We start from the raw sequence: 18,450 nt of genomic DNA, 5'->3' as shown, positions 1-18,450 counted from the left end.
GACTTTGTTTAACAAGATACTTGCAAGGGGAAGACACTGAGACTTTCTTAAGGGGGCCAAGAACTGGCAGTGGGGGCTGTGGTGAGGGTGTCCCATGGTGCAGGGATTTATGTCCCACTAAAAAGGCCATAGCCCTGCACTTTTTCCCCAGTCAGTTTTGTACCACTCACTCTCCCGAAGAGCAAGAACTGTGTAGCCTCTACATGGTCATCTCCTATGAGCCATTGAGGCTGTGATCTAGTCCAAAATCAGTATTAATTGCAATAAAAGTGCTGTTTAGCCCGAGCAGCGAAGACAGAATCCTAAATGTACTTAATTGCTTTGAAGAGCAATTTGCAGCATGACTGATGACTGACGGTCAAGGTGAATAGAAATTGTTAATCAGTCCTGTTCTCCCTGACACATTAGAGGAGTTTGTACTGAAATGGTGCCTTAATTCCAAGCAGGTGAAGGGGAAGACAGTAATTACTCAGAAGATGGAGTGAAATAGTTGGTGTAAAAGACAGGTTTAGAAGTACTGTTTGAGTGGGAGACACCCAAAGGGAACAGGAAGGTCTGTGGGGGCAGATCTCTGTGACTTTGATGCAATTCATTGATATCAGACCAGTTCAGCTCTGCAAAAGGGATCAATCCCTAAGAAGTGCCATTCAAAAGGGAACAGTCTTCACAGAAAGACCTTGGGAATCTTACTAAGGGCAGCTGAGAAAAAGGCAGACTTTAATATTTTAGAAAAGATCTTTGCATTGTGGTCTGATTCCACTGTCTGAATGTTGATGTTTATCAACAGGATTAGTATCTACCACTGAACACCACTCTCCAGGTCTTCTGCCAACTCTAACCAAAGCCCAGCATCCCCATGTGTTGCTTACCCTCTATGCCTGATTATCTCCCAGCAGTGAATTGACTCCCATCCTTGGAATGAGGCTGCAGATGATCTACTAAAGACAGTTTAAATACCCTGAGCAACCAATCTTTCTGCAAGAGATCCCATTTTTTAATCAACAAGAAATGAGTTCGTAGAATCACAGGATGATTGAGGTTGGCAGGAACAGCTTGAAAGCATCTAATCCAAATTTCTGTCCTAACAGAGTCAGCTAGAGCAGCTTGTTTATGTCTGTGTCCTGCTGGGTTTTGAATATCTCCATGGATGGAGAGTTTTTGTTGGTTTTCTTGTGTTCTTTCAAATTTATTACTATTTACTAAACTAAATGTGCCTTGCTTGATGAAAACTGAGTGCTAATACCAGGAAAATCAGTTGTTCTACCAAACCGTATTGAAGCCTGGATGTTGGTTGTGCAATAATTTTGAGGGTAGTGTTTATGAGACAAGAAGAGCTCTGTGTTGAAGAGCTTTACAGCTTGACCCAAGCCCAGTGGAGATACCAGAGCTCTGCTGTATTTATTCTGCTGATTCAGTGGCATCAGTGGGGATTTTGGACAGGGGACTAGTTGTGTGTGCTACCCGATGTGTTTTGGGTGCATAAAGATGAAGAAGGATTGGTGTAATTTGTTAAGTAGAATAGTAAAAAAATTGCAACTGCTTGTTAGGCTCAGTTCAGGATCTGATGAGTAAAGTGGATAAAAAAGGCTTTTACTTGGAGAGATGGCTCAGCCAAGCCACATGGGCACTGCTGTGCAGAACAGTTTGTTTTACTGTTGTCTGTGCAGAGTGTGTTGGTCAGAAAAGCAGAAGGATCTGCTCTCCAGTGCTGTCAGTCTGAGATTTTTATAAGTACTACATGTTTTTGTAACTGTTGTAAGGCAGGATTTCTCTGTCTCTTCTAATTTAGGCAAACTCTCAAATTCTGCTAGGGAGAAAGTTTGTGGTCATAAATGGGTAAAATGCCCCACTGTTCCTCATAGCCAGGAATGCTGAAAGCCTCCAAGAGGCTTTAGCATAAAACAAGTGATCAAGTTGTTTCATAGAATACTCTCTAATGGATCATTTTTCACTTGTTCACTCCTAATTTGTGATATATTGACAAAGATGCCAACAGAAATCTGTAGAGAATTATGGTCTGTCCTATGATAAATTAATTTTTCAGTGTGACCAGAAACAAACTTGCCATTTTTGCCATTTTTTTTTTGTTTTCTACTGCAGATGAGGGTGCCACAACGAATGGCCAGAAGCCTACCTATACAGACAAGAATTGTTGACAGTTACTGCCTCAGTGCAACTCTAATAGCCATAGAAGGATTTTACACACTTGTGACAGAATATAATGCTCATGCATTTATTCTATATAATTATATTGGTTGCAACATTTCTGATTTATCCTAACACAAATAAAAGATGCAAGTTAATATTAGAGCTTTGAAACGTATAGGAGAGGTGCCAGGTTCACCATGATTTTTTATTACATTTTTTCCTAATGACAAAGAAATAAAATTTTCTTAGGCATTCATTTAATTCAGGCAGTCATACTTTTCACACACTGATGTGAGGGAACTTGTAGCTGACCTTGTGGGTGAAAACCCACAGCTGTGGCTGAGGCATACCCAGCACAGTGTGCAGAGACATTTGGAAGAACTTTCTGTCTTGATTATCTGGAGTATCTGAGCTTAGGACTGAGCTTAGGACCTGCAAGAATCCAGTAGCAGCAGCAGTGTGCAGTCCCTGGGTCAATATTTTTATGACTCAGAGAAAGTTGTACCCATGGTAGTAGGGTGGGGATGTAGATCACCCAGAAATTCCCCCTGCACGAAAAGAATCCCATGGAATCCTTGCTGGCCTTATTGCCCACTTTGGCTTTCCACGAAGGATTTGCAGTGCATTTTTAGTAAAAGCAGTAAAGCCTGATTTCTCCACTGGCTGAACAACTGCAGCTCCTGGTGAGTTCAGCTGGTTTTGAGGGTCCCAGCTGAAGAGAGATCACATCTCACACCCCCTCAGCTTGTTCTGCTGTTTGCTGCCTACAGCTCCTTGTCCAGAGGGAAAAGGCACAGGCAGGGTCCCCCTCTGCAGATCTGTGACACTCATGGGATGTGCATCAATCTCAGCCACACCTGAGCACACCTGAGCAGTGTGCTGCCACTGCTTGAGGGGCTGCACGGTCTGATTTCTGCTACCTCTGTCCTTCCCTCTCTGCACCCCCTGTGCTTACAGCTCAGTATTTACCGTGCTGCAGGGTTGCTAAGCAGCACACAGCTCCCTGCTCAGAGAGCCTTGCTGAAGGAGACACACGCAGTAGGTCAGCGTGGGCAGAGCAGGGGATGGCAGGAGATGGTATCTGCTGGGGTGGGCCCTCTCCACAGCACCCCTGCCTTGCTCTCACTCCACAGTCCCTCCATAGCAGGCACATGGCCATCCCCTCTGGTGTGGCTGGGCTGGAGAACGATGCTGCTGGGTTGTCCACCTTGGAGAGCTGTTGGCTAATGAGCAATGGCAGCCAACATTCGTGGGGATGAGGGTCACAACATCCTTTCCCCAAGCTAATGCCAGGTGATGGAGTGAAGCACTGACAGAGGGTTCTGATGTGGGTAAACAGGTGTATGTGAAGAGTCTAATCCCAGCTGTGTGTGAGGTAGGAGTGGGAAAATAGGGTCATTCCTCATTCCAGCCTTTGAAAGAGGCCGTGAAAAGAGGACCCACGTGGAGAAATTGTGCTGCCTTTGATGTCTACTTTTTGAGGCAGTGGCATGAAACTTTATGAAAAATGTTAATACTTCCAAGCAGCTGGAACTGTAGTTTCTTCCTTTCACTTTCTCTGAGCCCTGAGAAGTCAGTGTGGAGACTGGCTAAATTCAAATTCTTCCTCGGAAATTGTCCCCAGTTTCAATTGTCTAAATTATAATTGTCTGCACAAAACCAAATCTTTGCACAGACATCAAGGTGAGCAGGACTTGCTGGTTTCTCTGCCTCTTCCTGGACTTGCCCCATTGCACACCTGGATCATGAGAAGGCTGGGACTACCCTGTGCAGTCCATGGACATTGTGTTTGCATCATTCTGCAAAGACCAGGGTCTAGCTGTGCAGACTCTTCATTGTGAGTGAAGAAAGACAGAAGCAGCTGCATAAAAATCAGTAGTCTCAGTCTGGTTGAAGGCAGAGACAGATTGCCTCAAATGCAAAGTGATCTAGATAGCTGCAAAGGTCAGTTAATTTTATGAGTTTTAATTTTCTTCTCAGCTCCTTGCATTTATTTGTGTTGCAGACACTCTTCTTTCAAAGACATTTCTGTAACAGAAAATCTGCAGAGATTTTTTTCATCTGCACAGAAATTAATCATACTATTTAAATAACGTTGTGAAATTACATTTAAATGATTCTGTGAAATAGCAGTAGCTTTGTTCTTCTGTATGGATCATTCAAATTGTTGCCTATGTTTGACAGTGATTAAATGGCAAGGTAGTTATCTGCATTCAGCAAAATATCTGGACACAAAGTACCATAATTTGGGGGATGGCAAAGTCCATTGCCTAAAATGCCAGTATCCACAGTCACTTGACTGATGAGGGGCATACTGTTCTTGAGAGAGAACAAGAGAGCAGGGAAGAGCAGCCCTTGCTCATCTCCTCTCTCTATCCCTTATTTTATACCAACCCCACATTTATCTATTACTGATGCCCACCCTGACTCAGAGCACAGGCATTGACAACCATTCGTTTTGCAAACATGGTCGGGAATTCCTGTTCCTTTTTCCTCATCCACTTTCCCTTCCAATATGGACATCTTTTGGTAAGGATACCTTCTAATGTTTCTCCACTTTTCCTAGTTAATGTCTGCTAAGCACTTCTTTGAAGACAGCAAGCATTGAATAGTTGTTCAATCTGTCCAGAAGGTCTAGAGAATTTTAAAGAACTAAGAGAGAGATCTAGGTTTGGGCTTCCGCTGGTGTTTTTGTGTTACAGAGTGGCAGATAAGTTTGTTGCCCTCAGGCCAGCATCTGTGAGAACATGTGTGTCTCAGTTTTTTGGGGGCAGATCATGCCTAATGCAGTAGAGTTACAAATAATCCCATTTTTCTGAGTGGAGCATATGTATTTCCAATCCCAGGCTGCTTCTGCACTGCTTAGCAGAGCATGGTGCACTGTGAACTGACTGTGCCTTTACTGCCTGCACTGCTCTGCAACAGGACAGGCCTTGAGGAGCAGGAGTGTGCCCTGCTCATCCCCAAAGGACACTGCCAGTGCACATCCACTGCCAGCCATGGCTATGGCCATCCTCCAGACATATTTTGGCTTTGTTCAAAGTGCCTTCATTCCATGCATTTAATGTATTTTTAAAATTTGTTTTTATTTTAATCTTGTTTACTAGCTTTTTGCCAGTCTGAAAAGCTGGCATTATGAGTTCTTTTCCTTTTTACATAGTCCCATTCATTTTTTTCCTTTTATAATCAAAACATATTGACAGTGTATTCTACACTGAGAACACCCGACAGATAATGTCAGCTGTAATATCCCTCCAGTCAATAAAACCTTTTAAAGATCATTAGGGGGAATGCAAAGAATGGATTATTATGTGAGGGGTCACTGAAAGTACTTTTATCAATTATGTCAGTTAATTGTCCAGTATCCTAATAATAAAGCTGCTTCTCTTCCTTAAGATTGGTTCCATGTAGGAGCATAATTCTGAAGTTAGCTTAATTGAAGACTTAGTAGGAAATGGGATTGCATCCATCACCTTTGTCTCCCAGGGACAGATCTTCTTCCTGTGTAACATCAGAACAAATCCTCCTCAAGTCCAACAAAGTCCGTGGAATTACTCTGACTTTGCACTGCTGAAAATAAATCGAGACTAAATTCCACTTCTTAAATTTCACATGTGGCTCAGCAATCCACTGCAATTGCTTGCAATCTGAACAGTCCTAATCCTCCCTTTAGACATACCCAGAGTGACTTCAGCAGGCTGAGAGAGGTGCACTTCTGCAGAAAGAGATCTGCCCCCCACTCTGCAGCCCCAGTGCACCAGCTCAGGGAAGCTCTTAAGTGCTGATGAATGACTGCTGAGCAGTATGGACCTTTTATTCCATAAGAGAAACACTCAGCAAAGGCTCAATCCATGCACAGAGAGAGGAATTTGAGTGTGAACCATCCCAAAACAGAAATTGCCCACATACCAGCAGGACTTGCTTAAATATAGTCCAGAAACTGGTCAGCTAAAATTGGCTGTGAGGCAGAGCCAAGTTAGCTGCAAATCTCAGACTTCAAAAGGCTCACGTGAACAGTCAGGAAAGAAGAAGCTCTCCTTGGCAATTGGTATCTTGGAGTTATGTCAAGCTGTCCTGCAACATGATTTCCAGAGCTGTGAAAGAGACTTTCTCCTTTTGCATAATCATCCTGGCACTATGTAGAGCACAGATCTTCTCTCCCTCTCCACACAAGACAGAGAGAAAAGGTCTGAAGATGTTAAAAACTGTATGATTACTTGCTGTTATAAATACTATTTATCATCTGACCACTGGTTCAGTTTGGCTAAGATTGAAATACTCAGAGGTCTCTAGGGAAAGAATGGCCTTTTCTGATTTGCAAAAGACTTTTTATTTGTTTTCCAAAGGAGCAAAGGGGCAATGCAGCTTGAGGAAGGAGAACTCCATCAAATGTCTAAAATTGAAAATAACCCATAGTCCTTTCCATACATAGTCCTTTAAAATGCTGCAGGTAAAATCATCCAAGATACCTATAACACTTTCTAGTTTGGAAGAGTGAGTAAAAAAAATATATAGATTGTGATAAAAAGTAATAAACACTGGGACAAGACAGTCTGTTGGTCTCTTAAATGCTGGACTATCTAACTTCTCTGAGTGGAGATGGAAATATGAGGGATACATGTAAAAACCTTGGGAGACAAACACTGAGCAGTAGGGTGTGTGTTGCTAAAAGTTGTCCAGATGGAGCTGCTTTTTATTATAACTGTAAAACATTTGCTTTGTATGTGGGAGGTAGTAGAGCCAGTAACCTCTTCCTACGAGTAATGAATAGTGTACTGCCTGTTTTCTGGACAGATAGATGGTCCACATATGGCCATTAGCTAATTTAATAGAGAAAAACTAAGGTTCCAGAGAATTTTCATCATTAGGGTTTCTTCTTTGACTTCTGTCTTTACATTGCCAAACAAAATATATCCAGACTGATTTTTTCTTGCCTCTATGAGACAGAGAGAGGTAGAAGTCGGAATGTGACTCCTTCCATGATTCTGAAGCTTTTCACCAGAGCAGAGTCCTCCTCCAACACAAGCCCCGTGTATCTGAGCATAGCACCAGGCTGGCTAGCAAGGCTGGTTGTGTGTGGCCACACACAAATTTAATGGCTGTGTCCCTGAAAGCAACTGTTGTCGATGCACTGAGCTCCTCTAGCAGGAGTCCTGTTCACAAACCACTCTTAGAAAGCAGCTTCTCTTGTCCCACCACTTGCTCTCACGGAAAGTGATTTACCTCTGATGACTGATGGCCAGCATGAACCAAGCAGTTGTTTGATGAACTCCCCCAGTACTGAGATGTAAACAGCCTCCATTCATGTTCTTTATGTTCTTATAAACATTCAGATTATGCAGAGTGATGGTCTAGTAATTGAATAACATGACAAAATTTATTCTTCCATTCCTATCTGCTAAATAAGGATGTATTTGAAGTGTAACTGTAGCCCACACATCATCTTGTCTGGTCTTTCAGCAGTGAAGTCTAGTCTAGGGCTCTCAGCAGAGCTGCCACTCTAGGTACTGCTAGCATCCTAGCCCTGGAGATGAAGCTGAGTGAAATAAACTACAGAGATATTTACCCTGATTCTTGGACAACTTTTTGTTACTCAGAAAGATGCCACTGCAGCTTGATTTCTACAGGTATATAGGTACAATTGTGCAAAGTACTGAGATGCCTCATAGTTTTCACCTTTGGTAAAATCTCTGTCAGTTGATACTGATACCCATACAGTGCAATCTTCAATGTATATATGTAAGTATATATAGAGAGAATTTTGCAGTTGGCTTTTACAATTTACAATTTTATACCACTGCTCAGCAAAGAGTGAAATTTCACTTTGATCTTCTGAGTACTGGCCATCCCCACCAGCAACGCATACCAAAAAAACAATGTTTTGTCCTCTAATTATACCTGAAAATAAGAATGACCCTCTAATCCTGTTTGGGAAGAAATAGGATATGTATTTCCCCAGAGAATAATCCAGGGCACAAACCCCCAGGTGGAGACAGGTGTCTCCTGGCAGTGCTGAGTCGTATGGGAACCCCAGAAAGAGGTGAATTTGAGATCCTGTCATGTCTCTGCTGCCAGCTCAAGGTCACCCCTTCCTAGCTTGATTGGATTTCCTTGGAACTCAGCCTTCCCAGATGCTGGACTTGATGCACTGGCACTCAACAGAGACATTGCTGAGGAAGTAGTTGGGAGAAACAGGTTTGCAAGTCAACAAGCTCAGGTTGTCTTATGAAATCAGGTTTTATTCTAACTCTCATCCCTTTCAAGCATGAAGCACTGGGAAGTGTATGAGATGTGGATTGCACTGGGAGTTTTAAACTCTCTTGCAGCTTTCTGTTTCGGACAAATCTTCTGTTCCCATGTCAAAGTAATCTTACTCTTCTCAAATCTTTATTATGCCTATAATGAGGCATGATAAAGTCATGGATAAATGGTCTGCTCTGGTTTTACTTGATTTTGTCAGAGTAGTCATAGACAGAGATTTTTAGAAGTGTGTACAAATGGGACACGAGGTGAAGCCCTCTCCTAGTACTCTATCACATAATTGCCTTACAAACTGTAGGTCTGCACCAAAGTTACACAGTAGCCAAAGCTGGCAAGGAGGGTTTTGTAAAATATACGAACTACATTTTGTGACTGGACATGATAAAGGGCCAAAAAGTATGTTTCCATTAAAAAATTATCTAAACGTAGAACATAAAAATTGTGTTTAAATGTGCATAAGCAGCTTGACCTTTACCCAGGACTCTGCCGAGGAATGGTACAAGGCAGTATGACAAGCCAATATGAAATTGTTTGATTAATAAGATATATAATGTGATCAGAACCTCATCTGATATTTTAGCTTGACATGTGAAATACACTATTAAACGGCTGTTTGATGCTTTCTTGATTTTAGGACTCGAGCAAGTTAATGCATGCATGGTGGAGAGGTCATTATGGACTCTGAGGCATCATTTCAGGCGTGTGCTAAGCTGTACAGAGTTGCATGGCCAGAGTTTCATTCACAGATGTTTGGCATGAAGACCCAATTTGTTTGCTAAACAATGTATAGCACATTATACTGTAAAACACTGCAAACCACTTATTAGTGAAAAGCCTGTTTCGCCTGCCACCAAGTGAGTATGTCACAGATATGGATAGTTCCCTACTCATTTCCTCACTAATTTGAAACATCCCTTTAACCAATGAAGAGCAACCCTGGAATGGAAATGCATAAATGTATGTCCATAGTTTATCATCTGAAAGGGGCTTGGAGTATTACACTTTGGGCAATCATGCACAATTTGGCTTATTAGGCAGAAAATAGGATAAAAGGGTTCCCCTTGGTGTGCAAGAAGAAAATTTGCATGCTTGGATCTCAACAGCCAACAAAAATTGGAGTAAAAAGAGTTAATGGCACAGAGCTAGTGGCACACAGAGAGCCAATGCCCTAATGCAAGAGGGCACTTGAAAAATCACAACAACCAAAATGACCTTAATACATGGGCCAATTTAATCACAGTGACAAGTGCATAGCAGTGTGCCAAGCCAGTGATTTAAATGGTGTAACTGGGGCAAGTCTGACCCCAAATCCCTGCCTGTTGTTCATTTGAAAACAAATTGAGAGGAGTTAAACAGAGCAGTCTCTAAGCCTGAACTTTTGCATCTGACAATAGTCTTTTCATTGAGACTCAAGAAAATAACTGCTCTGTTTTGCTAGCACTAACCCTGAGCAATTGATAAGGCAGAAGCAGAACCTGGATAAAATCTCCATTCGCCTATTTGCAGGCTCTGAAAAAATACTCTTCCATTGCATGCCAGTGCCAGTGGTGTGATATCCCTGGCAACCTGTCTAGCAGGGTCTGCAGAGAGATCTCACCATCAGAGGAGAGCCTCCAATCCACCCAGGTCTGTGCTGGCACACCAGCCTGGGAAGGGGAAAGTGCAAATTTCAGGACAACTGAAGCAATGCATCTTAAAATCGCTACTAGAAAACATAAAAATGTAGATAAAAATGAGAGAAAGAAATTTTTTAACATAAAGAAGAGGAAGTCTAGACAGGGGAAGAAAATTGAACTGGAGAGGTGCAGAAACATAGGAGATCAAAGAAAAAAGGGTAAATAGGAGAAAAACAGCAAGTAAAAGTGGCCAAAATGTCTTCATTCTTTAACTACTGATAGATTTGGAATTGGGAGAAAAGAAAAACAAACTAATTTTTGAAAGCAGCAGAGATGTTTAGACAGCCACAGCATTTTTCATGTCCTGAAAGAAAAAAAAGCACTGCCATCGGATTCTCCATTCTTCCTGTCAGGGATGTGGCAAGGTGGATGTGTGCCTTCAGTGTCACAGAAGAAAGACCCACACGATCTCGTGTCAGATGCAGACAGGCACTGCATGCTGAGCACTGAAAAACAGTTCGTCAAACCCCTTAGTCTCCTTAACTCTTAGTCTATCCTTCCTTTCCACTTCCATTCTCTAATAGCTGGAATCATGACTAATATTAACAAGCTTTAACTCTTACCAGGTAGAGAAGCACAAAACACCACAATCAGAAGTATTTTCTTTGAGATTACAAGCAAACCTACCTGCAATCACTCTTCATAAATCTTTCATTAATACTTTGCTGAAATTAAATATCATTAACCATTTTTTATCAATTGCTGTTTGTTTTGTTAAACACTGACAAGAACAATAGCACAGACTGACTCCTGCAATAAATGTATCTGGTCCTCTATTTGCCCTCAGCAACCCCTTAAACTGAAGACACTCGTCTGAAATATCTGTGGGGAAACACAAAGCTCTTTTCCTCCTACTATGTTTAAAACTTCAAGTTAAGCCACTTTTGAGAAGGGAAGTTGTGGGGGGAAGTTACAAGATGGAACATAGTCTCTTACAGAACTTAAGCTCAGGTCTCTCTTTTCAGAGTAACTATAAAATCCTAAATAAATGATTTTGCTCTCTGATATACAGATGCTTGATAGTTTTCTGCACTTGTTGAGAATTTCCTTAATTGTCTCACAATTGACACGTGATCCTGGACTGTGTTACCAAACATTATGAGTGGCCACTAAACAAAACAAGAAGGCAATGGTGCTGGAAGTCTGGTAGGTCACAGCAGGCACTAACTCATGACATGTTTCAGTCACTAACTCAGACACCTAGAACACAGACACCCGTACCTGGGCTAGCAGAGACAGTGCAGGGGAAACACAAATGCCTTGGGTACAAAGCATCTGACGTATTTTGGGTATCTTTCAGCTGTTCTGAACCGTGTTTTATAAGTACCTGTTTTTCTCCACTAGCTGTGGAGATTGTCTGGGGTAGTCACCACAGGTGTATGTATCTGCACTGGTCAGATGAGTCCACTCCTAGTGACCGAACACTGTGGTGTCCCTGATGGCTGCTGAGGGACTTGGGTCCTTGGTGGACACGACTGGTCATCATCCCAGTTGGAATGATATGACACTTTGAGGAGAAAGGTCATGGCTGCCCCAAGGCAGAGCCCAATCCAGCATCCCAGCCTGTGTTCCAGAGACGAAAGTGGTGGTTGAGGACATTTCTTCCAGTAGCCTTCATCTCATGCAACAGGTACACACCTGTAAACACTAACAGACTAGCATGGGGACACCAATAGCACATCATGACACCTTAGGATCAGACCTGTCACCTTCCAGGTGGACTGTGATGCTTGACAAAATTAGCTGCTACCTTGGCCTCTGTTCAGAAAGGGAAAAATAGACAGGAGAAGTTCAGTTTTATCATGTACCTTACATGTCCTTGCTTTTGATCTGTATTGACAAAGAAGATGCTGATCTCTGTTCTTTCTTCTCTCCCTACCCTGCCTGTACATCACCGAACCTGGCATCACCCAAGGAAACCAATGAGGAAAGAAGAGAACGGAACCAGTCGGTCCGAATATGCAATGACCTCCTCCCAAAACAACAAAACAGTTGATAACAATGCGGTCGTATAATCCCCAGAGCCCCGCCAAGGCGCAGGAGGTGGCAAACTTTCAAAGCACACACACGGAGTATGCAAGGTGGGTGAAATGAGGCAACGAAGGGAGCTGTGTGGCCAAGGACTTCATTTCAGTGACCCAGAAGAGAAAAAACAGGCTGCTCTCCAGGCTTGCTACTATTCCAAGGAAGGATAAACTCACCCACCTGGGCTGCCCAGAGAAAAGGCCTCGCAAAGGCATGAGCATTGCATGCTGCATCCCATGAAAGCGATGTTGCGATGCCTTCCGCTTCTTCTCCCTCTCTTCCCCTACTTTTAAGTTTGAATTGAGTGTCCACAAAAAGCTTCTGAAGTAGGATCTTTTGAGGAGAGAGTGATCTGCCAGAGTGGCAGAAGTTTATCATAGATGGGTCAGAGGGAGGTGTCTCCCTCTAAATGGGATGACACTTCCCTCTAAATGGTGAGAGGTGTCACCTGTGTGCTTCTCCAGCCTGTGTGGATTCATACGCTGATGCTTCATTCTTTTCATTCTTACTATTTTGTTATTAAAAAGGAAACAGAGGTTTCTGTTAAGCAAGCAACCAAAATTGGCCTGAACTTGTGACTTATCCCATGAAATTTATCTGTGGTCCAGTGACTATGCAGTTTTCATGGCTGAAGGCTTTTCAGGCAGAAGAAGCCAAAATGTTTTTTAAGATTTTAGCAATTAGCATTGCTACTGAAAGAGATGTTATTAAGATGTGCTTTAAACATTATTACTTCTTAATCAGCCTCCTTTTTTTGCACCACTATTTTATTTTTTTTAGATGTTCCCTTTTGAAATTCCATGTTTCTCTGTGTTTGCATCACACTGATTCCGCTGGGAAACTCCTACAGGAAAGATACTGTTTACATCTTGGTGTGAGTGTTTGGTCAGGATTGTGTTGAAAGGACTAGCAGCCCTTTGAAATTCTCTTCATTCACTGGTTAGTATTGTTCCCTGAACGTGTTGAGTCACCTGAACTGACACACTGAGGACGTTGGAGGTCTGGCTTGCAGGACCACTTTTGAGGGTCTGGTAGCTGGTTGTGCCCACATTGCCTGGGTCTCTGCCTCTCCTGAGCTGAGTCTGAAGGTGGTGCCAAGTTCAGCATACAGTTCAGTATTCTTCCCATGACATGGATTGCAGACTATTTAAAGCAAAACTGAATCTACCCAAATTCATTTCACGTAGGATCTCAGGTCAGACTCAGTAAGTAGCCCTTAGGATAAAGGTGATGAGACTAGTTGACATTCTGGTCTTTCCCTACCTCCTGAAAACTTTCCTTTGTGTCACATCTCCACATGTATGTCTCCATTTACCTCTGTGCTGAAAGTAGTGATGCAGTCAAAGACAAATTTACACCCTGGCTTCTTGTCTGGACATAAAACTTTGGTACCACTCAGTCTCCATGTCTGTGGTAACTCCCAGGCCCCAATGCAGTCTCACTTTGGGACCTGGCTGGCCCCAGCTATGTTGTCCCCTGGTACTGCAACACACCAGTACTTTCAGTTTTATATAAGGATGTGCCTGAACTGCAGAAATCAGACCTTGATTTTGAGCACATTCCGGCCTGTGGGTAATCTATTCCTGGGATGCAGAGTTTGGCATGATGGTAGAAGAACATTTTCCCCCAGAAAAGCTCTGGAATGTTCAAATCAGCAGTCTCAGCTCAGGCCCATCTGTAGTTTTCTATTACCTATCGAACAATAGGGTGTATGTAAATATAAGTACTTTTTCAATTATAAAATGAGATGCTGCTATATATTGCTCTTGAGAAATTTATTCATTTAGCTTTTTAGTCTGTCACCACTATGTAGAAGCTTAACTGCATAAAATTATTTTTTAAAGCTAGACTTTCTTGGTAAGTGAATGCAATTACAAAAGTGAGAGGCAAGTAACCCTCTGCCCACGAGTACAATCGTTCCCAGCCACATTCATGTTGTGTGCTTGCTCAAGACACAGTGATATGTTTTTAGATCCAAAGTGGAATTAAAATGGCAGAATTTACAATTTGAGTCTAGTGTCCCAAATGTTGATTGCCTAAAGCACTTAGCCCCTAGATACTATAATAAAAATATTGCAAGTATATTTCTAGAGTATTTTTAAGCTATAACATTTATTTTGGTGTAGTTATCTATGTTTGCCTTTCTTTTTTACTCCAGTTGTTTCAGCCTAAATGTGGAAACGTGGCATAGTTTGAGACTGGTTGCATGTTTATCTGAGAGTATAAAGTATGAATGCAGACAAGTTTAGCATTATATGGGCTCAGGATTAGCACTGTTTCCTAAAGGTTGTTGATTTTATTAGTTTCCTTATACAGCTTTAAAGTCATGTTCTGTAAGGTCAAAATCACAAACGGGATTTGTAGGTCATTATGTCCATCAAAATATGTCTGGTTTTTGCAAAAAAAAGAGTAAAAAGAGATGGTCACCAAACACTGTCTGATTTTCAGTTATATCAGTAGTACCCTGGTGCATGACACAACCCACAAGCAAACCCTGCCCAGGCCCCATGAGGACTCTTCAGAAGAACATAAACTTTAAAAGCTTCATGGAGAGTAGAGAGGCAGGGATTGCAAGACACAGCCCGTGCCGCCTAGGATCCATTTCCTACTCTGCCACTGATCTGTTGTTTACTAGCAAGTAATTTTGCCTCTCTGTGCCTCAGTTTACCCATCTGTATAATCAAGATAAAAGTAGGTCCAGCTCAGTATTTTGAAAGAAATACATGTAGCTTATTTGCTAGGCGGATATACACTATTGTTGTATGCAACATGCTGATAAATGTATCAGGCACATCCTTGCCATAACAGTTCTCGAGCAAACACTGCTCATGTGCTTTTATAAAGCATTGGTCACAGAAAAGCAGCAGCAGGTGGGCTGAGAGCTGCTCTTCTGCTTGCCCAGACCCCTGGCTCTCAGCCCTCACATCACAGCATGGCAGAGACAGGTGGGAAATCTTGCATGGGGTGGTTTTGCCTTTAGATTCCTGCCCAAGTACAGTTGACTACATTGCACCAAAGTAATCTTGAGAAAGGCACTTGGAAAAGTATCCTGGAATCAGACATAACTCTTCAGAAAAGGGAGGCTGGACAGGGGATGTCACTGAGGAGTGATTTCTGGGGCTTTCTGATGGAGTTAAGGTTGTGTTTAATACTCTACAGACTACTTGCAAAGACAGGCTTCTGTGCTTCCTTATTGTACTATAATTAAATACAAAGGGAAAGGAATGGGCCAGTAACATAAGTGCTTCACTAAGCAGTGATCCTGGATCTGGGGAACTGGCAACCCAAAATGCAACTTTACAAGCATTTTGAGTTCCTTTTTAGCCACTAAAATATCAGGGGTAGAAAGGATCTTCCTACCTCCATTCACAAAACAGTCAGATCCCCAGATGGCAGAAGTGAAGGTGGCCAGTACACAGAAGGTACTTCCAGACACCACCAGACAAACTCAGCAAAGTGCTGCCCTCAGTCTGAGGGAGAGCAGCAGCTCCAAATCTCTTCTCAAGGATCACCACTAGCAGGGAATGCACCTTAAGGGCCTGAGCTGCAAAGTGTTGAGTTTCTTCGTTCCTCACAAGACAGGAAGGCAGAGCTGAAACCCCAGCCCTGCTGCCTTTCCTGTCCCTCACCTGACACAGCTGTGTGCCCAGGGAAGCATTTCTGCCTTGGACAGATGCTGCAAAAACAGACATGGAAAGAAAGGGGAAAGTTCTATGAAATATAAAATATAAATATATTGATATATATCTATACAGAGACCTAATTGTCCAGTCTTGCATGCCATATGGTCATGTGGGGAAAGTGTGGGCACCCTGCTCCAACCAGGGCATGACCATAGATGCTGCCAAGCAATGGAGAATCAGGCCTGTGGTAGATATGTATTTACAATACTCCCTGCACCTGTACAAACAAAAATATATTATTTTAAACTGCAAAATAGTGTGTTTAAATCAATGCATGAATGTAAATATTCTAAGATCTGCCTTCTTGACTGTGTACCACATGTACAGATGAAAACGAATATTGTTTTAGGAAATCTGTATCGGTGGTTAAATGACTAAAGAGAAAAAAATATCAGAATTAATGTTGTCATGTTTCTCAAACAAGCCATTAATGTATATTTAGTATTTAAGGATATTGCTCAATAAGTATGTTCTGTACCAAAAACTGTGTTGCATATACAGATTGTGCAGTACCCTATTTTAAAAAGGCACCATAATTAATTTTTATTTTAAATAAAAATGTACTTGTAAAAACTTTGCTGTGTCCTGTTGGTTATGTAGCTGAGAGCATTGAATGGGAGGATGGCTGCAGTGTCTCTTCAGGCACTTCTCTTATTATGCAAATTTACCAGACGTGCTTGAACACTTTCTGTTGTGGAGAAGTTCTGGTTTTTGAGAAGCTCGTGGCTGCTGCTTGTGCGTGTGTCTGGATGGGTCCTAGCTCTGTCTCACTTAACCCTGCAGTTCTTGTCTCAGATATGTGCACTGCTGGTGGTGCATAAACAAAGGGATTACACTCATACATTCCTGCAGCCCTCCAAAGCTCATGAAACCCTTTCTCTTATGCTGAGGGGCTGGAAGTTTCATAGCCTAGTTTTAGAGTGATTTCTTCATCTTTCCCATAGTACTACATATCTTTATTTTGGTGCAAGATATAATGTTCATCATTTATATTCTAATTCCCTGGATGGGTTTCACCCTCCTTTTCCACTCAAGAACAAAAGCAGTTTATGACCAGTCCTTCAGCAGATGGACACGGACACACAGCAGGTAAACCTGGGTCCTTTGGCTGGGATTCCCCCCTCCCAGTCCTGTGTCTTTACCAGACAGAGGTGAAGAACACAGAGGTGAAGAGCACGGGCTCTGAGCTGAACCAAGGGGCTCCCACAGCCTGCACTCCTCCGTCACAACAGGGCTCCTCCTTCCCCAGCCAGAGGAGAAGGCTGCAGTAATTCTCCAGTGACTGCCAGCTAACACCTGTCATGGGACGGGAGGATTTTATTTAAATAGGGAACCATTTTGTCTCTACTTCCCAAGGCATTATTCCCTTACAGTTTTTGCTGATACCTTAGGAATTATTTTATGTCCCAGTTTGGAAAAAAAAATCTAAAATTTTGAAAAAAAAAGTAGGACAGAGAAACAATAATAATCTAGTATGGTGGGAACATGAAGGCTCTGAAGCACAAATCTTATGAGGAGCAGCTGAAGGAGCTGGGAATGTTTAGTTTGAAGAAAGAGAGGCTCAGGGAAAACCTTATCTCTCTCTACAACTACCTGAAAAGAGGTTCTAGCAAAATGGAGGTTAGTTTCTACTGATAACAAATGATAGGACGAAAGGAGATGGCCTCAAGTTGTACTTGGGAAGTTTGAGATCAGATATTAGGAAAAACTTCTACTTTAAAGGGTTGTCAAGCATTGGAAGAGGCTGCCCAGGGCAGTGGTAGAGTCAGTAACCCTGCACTTATTTAAAAGACACGTAGATGTGGCTCTTGGGCACCTGGTTTAGTGGTGAATGTGATGGTGTTGGGTAAGTGGTGGGACTTGATGATCCTAGAGGTCTTTTCCAACCTAAACAATTCTACAATTCTATGATGCAAAGTGGTTGGGGGTCAGTTGAATGAATTACAGCAATAACCATTATGCCATAGACTATAGTATCCATCAGGTTTAAATTTTGGACAGATTTTGCAGAAGAAAATTTCCACATTAAAAATCTCTATAAGAAAGAAAAGAATAAAGAAAATGCCTCTGGAAGTCATTGACCCATACTTTGGGCATCAAAACTGTTGGAGCAACATCCTTACATCCAGTCTGAGGAGGAAGAAGGATGTCAGTCTGGAGAGCAGGGCATGCCTTGGTGTGGTCCCTCAAGTCCTAATAACACCATCAGCCCAAATTCACTGCTGTTTGGCTGAGCTCTTGTCTTGCTTTAGTTATGATGAGGTGGTCACAACAAGCAATAGGAGGATGGGGTGCAAATCTGATTAGACCAGAGCACAGTACAAGAGCTCCAAACCTGACATCAGGGTTATGTCTTCAGCATAGCTGAAAACCTTGTAATTAATATGAGATGCATCTTCGCTGTGCTGAAGAGCTTGATGTTACCTGATGTGCTCTTCCTTCACCATCCCATCACTGGGAAACAGTGTTATGATATCCAGAGAGAAATTAGATTACTGGGGTTTAATATTATTTGGAGAAGGAGCAAGAACTTGTAACGAGAGATGTGTATTCTGTGATTTTGATAATATAAACTCATTAAGTCCTTTTCACTGGTTTCATCTGATCATGTGTTGCCAAGGTTTACATCTTTTTAAAAGATGCCCAGTATAATTAGT

At 42.2% G+C, this 18,450-nt stretch overlaps 1 protein-coding gene across 2 annotated transcripts in view; it reads left to right on the top strand.

Annotated features, from left to right (window-relative positions):
- Positions 1 to 16,367, top strand: part of PRIMA1 (proline rich membrane anchor 1) — a 49,525-nt gene extending 33,158 nt beyond the window's left edge. Inside the window, exon 4 of one of the 2 annotated variants that reach the window (XM_014884505.2) lies at positions 12,001 to 16,367. In XM_014884505.2, the coding sequence (XP_014739991.1) occupies positions 12,001 to 12,100 (100 nt within the window). In that variant the 3' untranslated portion in view covers positions 12,101 to 16,367. Of the gene's footprint in view, positions 1 to 9,043; positions 9,212 to 12,000 lie in introns of those variants that run through there. The other variant, XM_014884506.2, reaches the window with a different exon arrangement.
- Positions 16,368 to 18,450: the final 2,083 nt, after the last annotated feature.

Source organism: Sturnus vulgaris, chromosome 6 (genome assembly GCF_052056855.1).
Source record: "Sturnus vulgaris isolate bStuVul1 chromosome 6, bStuVul1.hap1, whole genome shotgun sequence".
Taxonomy (NCBI): Eukaryota; Metazoa; Chordata; class Aves; order Passeriformes; family Sturnidae; genus Sturnus; species Sturnus vulgaris.
This window is presented reverse-complemented; position numbering and strand designations above follow the sequence as displayed.